Source organism: Thunnus thynnus, chromosome 6, assembly GCF_963924715.1.
Source record: "Thunnus thynnus chromosome 6, fThuThy2.1, whole genome shotgun sequence".
In the NCBI taxonomy this organism is placed as follows: Eukaryota; Metazoa; Chordata; class Actinopteri; order Scombriformes; family Scombridae; genus Thunnus; species Thunnus thynnus.
In genome coordinates, this window is record NC_089522.1 from 31,649,138 (window position 1) to 31,661,537 (window position 12,400).

Below are 12,400 nucleotides of genomic sequence, written 5' to 3' on the forward strand. Positions count from 1 at the left end.
AATTTAAAACAGGAATAAAAAAGAATACTATCACTCTCAAACTGTCAATCTGTCTTTTTATATCTGGTTTCACACAATTGATTCAGAAACACATTCAATGCTGATTATCCATTTATAAATCAAACACTTATACCTCATAGTCCCAGAACATTATTGATTCATTAAAATAGGAAACGGAATAGTGTGACAGTCATTTCACTTCATTAACCTGTGTATTAGAATACTCCAGACCTGTCTAATTTATTGCATTTAAAGAAAGTAATGCAAATATCTGATATCACAATTGATTAAAGAAAAGCAAGCAATATATGCATAGAATATGCCGACCAGAATCCATTTCTCACTATGGAGTTGGTTTGTACTGGTTACACCTATCTCCAGTCAGGTGACGATCGCAGGTCAGAGTGTACTGGATCAAAACGCCACCTCTCTTGGCTGGGCAGGTGAAGCTATGTGTCCCCTGCCTCAGGTACTTCACACATGACCCCAGACGGTCGTCCCTGCCCACGTCCTCATCCCAGACCTCGATCCTCAGACCTGAGTATGTATTCACCTTTATAACAAAAGATAATAAAAATTAAACCATAATAAAAAACATAATAATATTAAAAAATATTATATACCCCTTAACTGTTGAGGTTGATCCATCACACAGTTCAGTTCATACTTCATACTTCATATGTATTTTACAAAAGACTTATTACTTATGTACTTTAAGTGCTTTATTTTCAGGAAAAAAACTGATTATAATGTAATTCAACTTTGTGGAGCACAATCTTTATTGTTAGCATTTTTGTAAATCCCCTTTAAAAACCTTTTTTTCACTACTAAATGACAGAACTTTGGAAAAGGTAGCATTAGTCAATTGCTTTAAGAAATAGTTTGAAATTTCAGAAAATACTCTTATCTGCTTTTTTGCAAATAGTTTGACTAAAGATTTATACCATTCTCATGTCTGTACAATAAAAAAATCTGCCTATCCGCACCTCTAAAGTTCACTAGGAACAGAGTCAGGCTAGCTGTGTATTGTACAGACATTAGAGTAGTATTAATCTTCTCATATAACTCTCAACAAGACAGCAAATAAGTTTATATGCCACAATGTCAAAACATTTCCTTCAGACCTCAGTGGTATTTTTTTTTCTCAGATGTGGACGTTTTTTAACTTATCTGTAAAGAGAAAATTAGTATTGACCTTGCCCAGATAGTATCGAGCATTCCAGTGAGGGTAGTCTGAGCGGATCACACGGGTCTTGCGGTAGATTGAACCGTACCACATCTTGGCATACCTGCAAAAAACAAGGAAAAGCAAACAACTGAATCAATATATGTTTATTGTGCCTTCCCTCTGGATCTTGGCTTGTTCTCTCCGCACCCTTCAGTCTTGCCCCAAAAATCTCCTTTCAAACGCCAGGCTCGGACGATGGTCACCACCAGTGTTCCCCTCCAGGCCTGTTTAGGACAGCAGTTGTAATCCAGGTTGGGGGAGTGATTGCCACAGTATGGTTGCCTGTCCGAGTTCCTGATGCCGTTGTCTTTTAAGTACTGCTCTGTGGCAGCCTTAAGTCCAGTCCTTTTTGTCCAGTATGGCACTAGCTCATACATTGGTCTTAGGGAATACTGGACAACATCAGGGTGGTCTTTGAGGGTTTTCCGCCAATTTTGGTAGCCCAGGGAGTCTTTACGGATGAGAGAAAACTCACCCCCCCAACCAGTGCCTCCTACCACCTCTGTGTAATGTTTGTTGAGATCAGAGCTGTATGAGCTGGAGACAGCCTGTTTCTGTAGGATCCTGGTGCAGAACCTTAGGTTAGCGGACGATTTGACCTTCATTCCCAGGCCTACGGAGACACCCAGTGATAAGCAGTTGTGCACCTATATGACAGGAGGGGATGTAAGGAATTTTTTTCTTCTGTACAGAGTGAGTTTACTGCCAATAGACATGTGCTCCACATACCTGGTTTGAGGAGAAGCCATTCAGTCTGGACAAACAGGTACGTGTAGCTGTGACTCGCCTGAATCGCCCCCCAAGATAAACCTGAAATTACATAGAATAGAATGATGTTGAGACAAAAAATATTGTGTCATTTATTCCAGTGAAATAAGTAAATAAAACTAATGTGTGCATTAACCTGGCGGATATAATGTGTTCCGTAGGTTTCTATGAGCCGTCTGTACTGGGCCCTGGTTGAGTAGCTGTAGGAAATGGGCAGTCTTGCCAAATCGTTACGGAACTCAGAGCTCAGGGGCGGTCTGTTTGACACACGGTAACTAAACACAAAAAGACAACTAAGTAAATTATCTGTTTATGCAAACTTACCTGACGTTCTGTGGTGATGCAAGGGTCTTCATACATTACCTGTAATGGATACATGTGGACCTGTGTGTGCTGAAGGTGTAGCGGTCCTCTCTGCTCCTGGCTGTAGCAAAGTTATATGCAGTGGAACGTGTTCCCCCCACGTCCAAGCTGAAATCCTTCTTCCATCTTCTAACATCTAGTCCAAACTAGATGGAAAAGGAGATCATGAGCTGCTTGAGGTTCTAATGTAATAACCATGACGTAATTCAGCCAAATCACAAATAAGCTTACTTTTAGTTTTTTGATTGACATGGTCGAAGCATTAAAAGATTTCTTTAATTATCCACCACAAGCATGCCTTTCCAAAAACAATGTCCTGGTAATTAACCAGACTTCACTGTAAACATTTCTTACTGAGTTGTACTGCTGTTGAGTTTTTATCCACACTAATGGTGTGGCTCCAGGAGTGGCAAAGCCAGTCAGTTGCTCAGTCCATCACTTTGGTTCAGACTTCAATATCTTAATAACTATTGGTTGCATGTCCATGAAATTTGGCAAAGACATTCATGGTTTCATCTCATAGGATGACTCATAATGACTTTGATTAACCCCTTCCTTTCCTATAGCGCCACCTTGACGTTGACATTTCTGGTTTTGAGTTAAATGTTTTGACAACTTTTGGATAGATCACCATGAAATTTGGTGATGTTTATGTTCAGGATGAACTGTAATCACTTTGGTGATCCATAAACCTTTAGTCAAGCAGCATCCGGTCAACATTTGCATTTTTCCAATACTTAAGTTCAGGGCCAAACACCTGCAATACTTATTACATTTCCATCGGCTTCAGATGTACTTTATTCTAATGCTAATTAGCAAATGTTTACATGTCAACACGCTAAACAAATATGGTGATCATGGTAAACATTATACTTGTGTGACATGGACATATTAACATTGTCTTTGTGAGCATGTTAGCATGCTCAAGTTTGCATTTAGCTCCATTTAGCACCACTGTGCCTAATCACAGCCTCACAAAGCCGCTGGCATGACTGTAGACTATTAGTCTTGTTTAGACACAAAAATACAAGAAAACTCCAAGGCACTCTCTTTTAGAACAATTAAAATGCCTTTATTGTCATGGCATGGTCATATAGACTTTTAGAACAAAGCTCTGATGTGTTTCAGCATTGAGCCTTTGTCAGAGAATCAAACATGGTGTCATGGAACACCTGGCTGTTTTCTAGTGGTGTTCCACCAATAGGAAACTCCCACTTGAATATGCTGTTGTGGCACAGAGAGGGTGTACACATATAGAAAGAACTCCAGCAGATGGCGCTGTTTTGGTCCACAATATCCATCAAAGCTGAATTAAAGGGCAAAATAGTGAATACAAACAATGATTCTGGTCCACAGTATTCAGGCCCACAATATTTAGATTTTTGCTGCACTGAGCAGCACTAAAGACATTTCATTCCCCCAAACTGTATGCAGGGTGGCAGCAAAGATTTAAAGTGAAATCAACTGAAATCTCAAATCTGCAAATACAACTTGATTTCATGGCTGCGTAGCACTATGTTTAAATGAAAAACATAAATGAAAAACATACTTTTAAGTAAGTGTGAATTGACCTTTTGAATATGAACAGCAAACATTTATGGGACAGATCATTCAAAACTAATAACCCTTCATTAATATACTTGTTTTACATAAAATATTGGAGGTACTATGCAAGTCCTGGACCTGTAAGCTAAGCATTAAGAAGCTAAATTCACTAAAAGTACATAAATACAAGTCTTACTGTAAGTCAGACTAAAAATATATATACATATTATATATAGTTAATAATAGTACAGTGCATTTCTCTCAACAATAGCTGTGAAATGTCTCTTACCTTCCAGTCACTGCTGTCTTGTTTGGTATATGTTTCAAGCAGTGAGCTGTGGACACATAACATACTCACCATGAAAACGGTTTAATTTCCAAAAAACAGTTTTTCCAACAGACAACACAAAAGGAAATTATTAAATAATTCACATCAATCAATTTTATCAATGGAGCCAATTAAAGGTATGAAAGATACTGACTGTGTGAGTGTGTAACAAGGTACTTCTCCCAATTATAAATGCTAATGAGAGGGGAATGACACCCAGTTTTAAGATTTCATATTTGTCAGTACATTTCAGTCAGTGTCTGTGAGCTTTCACCACTCTTTCCTAGAGCTGACAAAGAAAACTTTTGATGTTGTGGTGTAAAATCAGAGCCTGGAATATAAACAATGACTGGGGAGCTGATTTTATGGGGCCAAAGGATTATGAGTTGAATTGTCACAACAACATAAAGATAATTTGTCCCAGCCCTACTCAGATTATAGAAAAGAATTTGGATGCCAGACATTAAAATTGACTCTTGAATCAGACGTAAATATTTTTGACCAACCACTGTTTCAAACCTCAGTTATCTTGCTTTTTAGGTATTCTAAAAACTGGTGGATGTTAGGAAGTATTGACTGGTCAGTCTTGAGGTACTGGACTACAACACTATCAGTGATTATGATTCTATATCACAGAATACCTGACGGAGGTGTGTTCACTGCTGTACAGATGAACACTGCAGCGGCTGAATGAGCGCCAGTCCACTGCAGAGAGAGGCAGCTGAAAATGAAGGTGAAAAATCCTTACTCAACATGCTAACAATATTTGTATGCCAAAGTGTTTAAGTTGCTGCAGAATGTGTAAGTCTGTGTTTGTGCCTTTCTGATTTAAATTACTTTCTGCAGCTGGTTGCCTTGAAGAGGGTTGGGAACAAGATTACAGGTGCCCTTTGGAGTGAGGTAGGTCCTCACGTCAATCATGTAGGCTCCTTTTCGGCGCAAGCTGACCACATCAAAACCCTCTCCCACCAGGTTGTGGCCTGGTACAAAGGGAGCAGATACACACTGAATGCCCTTCCTAGTCTGAAAGGAGAGGACAGGGGAGTGGAACGAGAGAAAGAAGAGGAGACTCAGGTAGAGAGGGGGAAGGGTTGAAAAGGAGAACATGGCTGGAGTCAAAGAGACACGAAATAGTTTAGATAAAGACAAGGAAAAGGATATTAGTATCATTTCAGCTGTAATGTAACTATCAATGAGGTTAACAAAAACTGCAAACAGGCTTTATGACTGTTTCCATTTGAACTTTCATCACCCTGTATGGGGATGAAACTGTCACTTCCTAGTTTAATAGTATTGAATCTGGTATGTATTTAATTTGCTAGGATACCTAGGTTTCTCAGTAACACCAAAAATACAGATGATAAGCAGAAGAGATTGACAGCTAAAAAGTGTCATAATATCAACACTTTACTATAATTACACATTTTTACTTTAACTGTTATGCTATAGAAGTCTGTAATTTGTCTATTGCTCTATTCATCTGCATAATTTTTCTCCATAGATTTTATGATATGTAAGCAGTTATGGTGAGATACAACAGGCATTTTGCATGTCAATACAAGACGTGCACATTAAGCAGTGCTAAGGAATGATGGTGATTTTTGGCCACAGCTTTTTTCAGCCACAGCTATTGATGATCAGTTTAGTACAGTGTAGTACATGTACCTCAAAATAAAATAATCTGTAATAAAATTGTAATACAATGAAGGTATGAATTTAAAAAGGTAAATAATTGAATTACACTGTGAGGCAGCAGAGATATCTCAAAACCTTGACAAAAACCTCCTTTTGTTTTTTTTTTCTTGTATATATATATATATATATATATATATATATATATATATATATATATATATATATAAAACCCTAACCCATATATATAAAAACACACACACATATATATATATAAACACACACACATATATATATAAAAACAAAACAAAAGATTTTTTTAATGCAATTTGGGTGAAAAGACCTTTAAATGTACATTAGTCATTTAAAACAAAATTACCTGTTCAGGCCTCAGTACCTCTGTGATGTGAATCCTTCAAGTTGGATGGAGATGAGGAGTGAGTCAGCTGGGAATGCAGTGACACTGTCAAGTCTGCAGGTAACAGCACTCTTATATAGGTTCAGATACTGCGCATACCATGAGTGCAAAAAACCAAGGATGTTGAGCCTTGTGTGTGGCTACGGTAGCAGCCAGAGGGCCAGCCCAGATGGAACAAACCAGAGGCACAACTAACTGGTTAGACATAAAAAATAAATGAATAAAAAGTAATTTTAATGGTTAATGGTTAATGGCTATTTTGATAACTGGTTAATTAATATTAGTTATTTAAAAAAGAAGAACCTAAAATTATCTTGTTCTAGATTCTTAAATGTGAAGCATTTTGGTTTCTTAAGTTCTCTGTGATAGTAAACTGAATATCTTTGAGCTGTGGACTTTTGGTCGGGACAAAAAAACAAACAAAAGAATCTTAAGCTTTGTGAATTGTGATCGACATTTCTCACCATTTTCTAGACCAAATACATAGAGAAATGCTGAGAAAAATTGCAGTTTGAACTCTTTCAGGAAATCTTAGGTGAGCCAAATCAGAGACACCAGAGAAGGAAACAAATGCAAAGAGTTGATAGACAAGATGGTGCTCTTGCATAAAAGGAAATGTTTTAATCCAATTAATTAATCTTTGTCACTTCTTTGGCAAAAGTCACATCTGTGGAATCAAGGATATGCAAGACAAAGCAAAGCAAACAAAACAGAGCAGAACCACAGAAACCTGAAACCTTTACAGGCTGTAAACTTTTACAGAGTCTAGTCTCTAAATGACCTTAATACATAAGGCTACATTCAGACCAAAACCAGCAATGCGTAAAAAAACACAGCCATCCCTTTCATATGAATGGGCACAGTGTGTTTACACAGAGGGGGAAAGGGGGGACACATACGGCTCAACAAAAAACTGTGGTTGTCCGACAAAAAGTTGAACTGGGCTCAACTTTTGCCACAATGCAATCCGACGTCATGCTGCATTGGCCAATCATATACATGCAAGCGCACATTTCTCATCATTTTCTAGACCAAATACATAGAGAAATGCTGAGAAAAATTGCAGTTTGAACTCTTTCAGGAAATCTTAGGTGAGCCAAATTAGAGACACCAGAGAAAGAAGCAAATGCAAAGAGTTGATAGACAAGATGGTGCTGTTGCATAAAAGGAAATGTTTTAATCTATTGTCTTTGTCACTTCTTTGGCAAAAGTCACATCTGTGGAATCAAGGATATGCAAGATTCAATTAAAACAAGAATACAATAGTGTTGGCCAATCACATACATGCAAACGTACATTCTTGGTGGATTATTTTAGACTTGCCAAGTTCATACCTAACTTGTCTTCCCATTAAGGAAGCTGCTTGAGGGAGACATTGGGTGACTCTAGAAAAAAGCAGAAAAGAGGAGTTTTTTACACCTTATACAGCTTGTCACCAACGCTCCAACACAGAAACTCCAGTACATTCAGAACAGTGCTGCCAGGATCCTGATGAGAGTGAAAAAACATGAACACATAACACCAGTTCTTTTTTCATTGCACTGGCTCCCCGTCTCCTTCATGGTTGACTACAAAGTCCTGCTACTCACATACAAATCCATCCGCCTTCCTACCTACAGGAACTGATCACACCATAAACCTTCACCTGCACCCTCATTAGATCTGCCAATAGCTTGCTCCTCCGGGCCCCCAGTACTATGCTCTGGACCATGGGGTCCCCAGTACTAAGCCCTACTCCATGGGGGATGGAACCTTCTGCTCTGCTGCACCACACTTGTGGAACAGCCTTCCTAACCATCTCAGGGCGGCACAGACCCAAGTCTCTTAAAAAAGGCCTTAAATCCTTTCTTTTCAGGAAGGCTTTTTCATCTTAAAGCTTGTTATTTCCCATATGTTATTTGTTACATGTTTTTAACACTGTATCACTTATCATTATTATTATTATTATTATTATTATTATTATTATTATTATTATTATTATTATTTTATGATGCTAGCTCAGAAGGCATTGGGGCACTCATACTGCCTGTAGCATATAGGTCAAGGTCACTCACTGACTGTAGAAAAAGAGCTACTTGCTGTTATCTGAAGATGTGAGAATGGAAAAGAAATTCATGTTGAGTGACCACAAGCCACTTGAGAGCATCTTTAAAAAGCAACTACACCAAGCTCCTGCGAGGCTGCAGAGGATACTGCTTAGGCTGCAAAGATACAATCTTAAAACACAGGTTCACAATTTCTCAAGTCTTTCTTAAACAATAGTCAGGGGACCAAATGAACATTGAAACAGGTTTTTCTTGCCATAATCATTCTTCCTGTTCATACTGGCCATTAGAAGATGTAAGCAAGGGGAAAAATGTATTTAAAAGTTTATCTGGAGTTCATATGAAGCTTCAGCCGTTCCAATGAGTCAAATCAAGTAGATATCTTTCAATGTTGTCTTTTTAGTGCCAAAGTCCCTCTTTCTGTTACTATACTTCCACCTGCAGCTCAACAGGGAAACACTGCCTGAGGAAACACAAAGAGGGAATTTGATGCTAAAAAGACTGTAAACGTGTCAGATATCCACTTGATATGATTAACTCAGACTGCTGAAGCTGAATATAAGCTTCACATCAACTTTTAAATGCATTTTTGCATTAAATGACTGTGTGGACACACTGTGGATTTTGTCTCCCATCACTTCCATTGAAAGCACATTTGAAGGGGATCTTTTAATAGCCCCGATCCATGAGTCACAAGTCATCAAGAGCCAGAAACATTCTTTATTGTCCACATATGTCCTTACATATTGAGAATCTGAGGTATCGCAGTGGGCTATTTGTAACGAGAGTGGGTACAGCAATCTGACGCCCAATACCAGAAAGACTGTGGGAGAAAATAGAGACCGATCTCTTTAAGTGTTTTTCTGTTGTGTTTGGGCTGGTCAAGCCGAGCCATGCCGGGAGCACTTGAGTCGAGCTGGCATGTCCATTGCACGCCAAGGTAAAAGAAGTTGTTTGCTTGCTAGAGGTGTGCTGTTTTCAGAAAGTGTAGTAAGAGCCTGTTGTCTACAGCTCTTCATCTAACATCTCAGTATGGCCATTTCTTGTACTACTCCTCCCTGCATTATTTCTAACTGATTCACTGAAAAAGTAGCTCCAAATATCTCCAGATCTTGTTGTGTAGACCTGTAGAATAGCACTGCTAATGAAGCTCTGCTAATTTGTAAACACATTTCATATTCTATAAATTCTTCAAAATAGAATAAATATCTCTTGTTATTTTGTCATTTTAAAGCTTTTAAAATGAAGCAGCAAAAGAAGGAAATGTTATGGGTTAGAGGATCTGAGTTCCTGCGTTTTTTCAGTTCATATCTGATCATCAGATACATCAAAGGAGGAAGCAAACAAAAAAGAAAGAAGAGAAAAACAAATATGTAGTTCATGAAAAAACTGCGGAGCCAGAAGCAGAATGTTATTCTTACATACAAGGAAATGTTCTTTAAAATTCACTGTCATGCCATGAGCCTGTCCTCAGCACAATAGGTTGTAATGTCAGTCAAAAACAACCCGTAGTTACCTTTGAGTGGCAGACGCCATCTAGTGGCCATAGTAATTATGACCTGGAGAAGTGGTGCAGTTCAGATGACGTCTATATAAGGTGACAAATTTCCATATTCAGAGGTTGGATGGCTGGTTAGATCCTAACTTGCAAAAAGTGGACTTAAGGGTTTAGACTTGATTTTCTTAAATTCAAATTCCTTAATAGTGACACAATATGCTGTAATGTGTGTGTTTAGGACAGCGTTGCATCTGATACTTAGATTTCCTTAAAGTCACTTGAATCATTCTCTTTAGGTGTGTTCCAACAGAAGAATGTGTTTGAGGCCGTATTTCCCCATTAAATAAAGTCCAGTTCTACTGTACCATAACAATATACAGCACATAATTGTCAAAATAACTGAGGTACATCGTCCAAGAATATTCATGGGAAACTAGAAAGTACTTCTGCAATGCTTCACAATTGTCTAAATTTCTTTGAAAAAACTCTGGATTAGGATATCCGACTAACAAACAGGACTGAATGCATGACCTTTTTCTAAATTTAACTGCATTATGTGTCCCATTTGGTAGATACCTGACCATATTCTTCCATTGCTTTGTGGTCTGAGCCTGTGAGGTTTCACCAGCCGAGTGCGGACATAATTCTGGAAATTAGAATTATTATTAGTATCAAACAACATGTATGCTGTTCTCATACATGTTGTTTGGAATAAATCTAATAAGCCTAACACAATATGAAATAAATTATTTTTTATTGTAAATATTTCTTTCTATTGTAATGTTTTTTATAATATTTTTGTGTCATTTCTCATTAATCCACAGTAGCCTCACGTGTGTCTGATGGAATAAATAGTTTCCACTGTAATCGTTACAGATGTGTACACAGAATGCATTTTACTCACACCTTATGTGTGACTGTTACCTGAAGTGTAATTTTAATTGTACTGTTCCTTCAGGTACTTTCGTCAGATGTACACGTACATGTCTGCTGGGCTCTTAGAGCTGCAAAAATCTGAGTGATCCACACTCTAGGGCACAATGTGCTGCTGTCACTACACAGGCTGTAAGACATTGTTTAATTTAGATATTACATCAATGTTGTCACTATAAAACATTTCTTTATAAAGTCCCATGAGTTTTCTTTATCAACAAAAGCATTATATGAGATGAAAATTGATAATTCAAACATTATTTCATGCATTTGATATCTCAGAAATCACTGACAACTGATTTGAGTTAGGGAATCCTGGCTTAACTCTCTCTCTTAGTTTTGAATATTTATTTGACTTTTATCACAGGTATTAAAAATAAAAGTTGAATACAAAGAGAAAGAATATGAAGGATTTTGGGAACCATGTGATGTGTTACAACTAGAGATGTGGCAGTGTCAAATTTTCAAGCTACAATTATCATAGGTAGAAATATCACAGTCTACTTTTAGTGCTAATATACAGTGATAAAATACTGTTTAAACACTTAACAAAAGCAGATTGTTTCAAGTTTAAGACAGTTGACTGGAAATGACTAAATGCAGCTCAGCGTCTTGTAAATTCTGCACATATTCATATTTTAAAAAATCATGAATTTTCCCTGATGAAATTGATCAGTTCAGTTCTGGAGTGCAAGAAAGTTGTATTAAATGGTATCTGCTGACTGTTAACTGTTAAAGTCATCTTTAAAAGGCAGAGAAATTTAACATAATAACAGATGTACTGGGCTCTTACAGACCACTAACGCTGACTGCCCCTCTACACACCTTCTCCACATCACAACAAACACCAGCAGAGCTGAAGCTGAGCAGTGAGGAAGAATGTGATGTGTTTGATCAGGTCACAGGGAGGTGGACTCTCTCTCACTGAACATTACAACTTATCACCCATAAGCTAACCACACAGCTTATGTAGGTAGCTTATGTAGTAGGTTGACAGCTTATGTTAATATGGAAAGTCCTCGCCAGAGTAGCTAGAGCTCGACAGACAGGTTCTCTGTGTGGTTATTCTGTCTGTTTGATCAGGAGAAAACTTCTTCCTTATGGCTACACATTATAAACATGCTAATGAAGGCAAGAGAGCTGCTCAGTGTTCAGTGTCCTCTGAAAATGATGATAATCACAGTAATGACAATAATAGAAATGGTAGTCAGTATGTAGTAAAACACACCTCCTCATATCAGCTACTGTATTCATACACTTTCAAACATCACATGCATTTATTATTGCTGCTTACTTAAAAAAGTTTCAGTTTATTACTGCTAAGTTTGGCGTGTGTCTCCCTCCTTTGTTGTGGCCCGCAAGCCGTGACAACAAAAACATACAAAACCAAACCCTTGTCAAACACCAACATCACTACCTCCACAACTCTTATCATATCTCTCATATCACCTTGCCTGCAAACACCCAAAGCCAAACCTCGGTATATAAATTTAAAGTTTACAGCAACAAAAAGGTTTATACTTATAGCAGCTACTTATTTAGAAGTACATCAAAGGGAAGTTTGGGGCAGTCTCTTTTATATGCTGGAGTTGTATTAGAAAACCTTCAAGGAAAGGATTCAAGAAAAATGTTGACTTTCTAA

General features: G+C 37.8%; 1 protein-coding gene across 1 annotated transcript; it reads right to left on the reverse strand.

The window, feature by feature from the left end:
* Positions 1 to 42: 42 nt before the first annotated feature.
* Positions 43 to 5,733, reverse strand: LOC137185280 (perforin-1-like). Its single transcript, XM_067593627.1, has 5 exons — positions 5,070 to 5,733; positions 2,360 to 2,505; positions 2,133 to 2,271; positions 1,958 to 2,038; positions 43 to 1,875 (listed from the first exon to the last, which is right to left on the reverse strand). The coding sequence occupies exons 1-5, from the start codon at positions 5,400 to 5,402 to the stop codon at positions 1,333 to 1,335; spliced, it is 1,242 nt and encodes a 413-aa protein (XP_067449728.1). The 5' UTR covers positions 5,403 to 5,733; the 3' UTR covers positions 43 to 1,332.
* Positions 5,734 to 12,400: the final 6,667 nt, after the last annotated feature.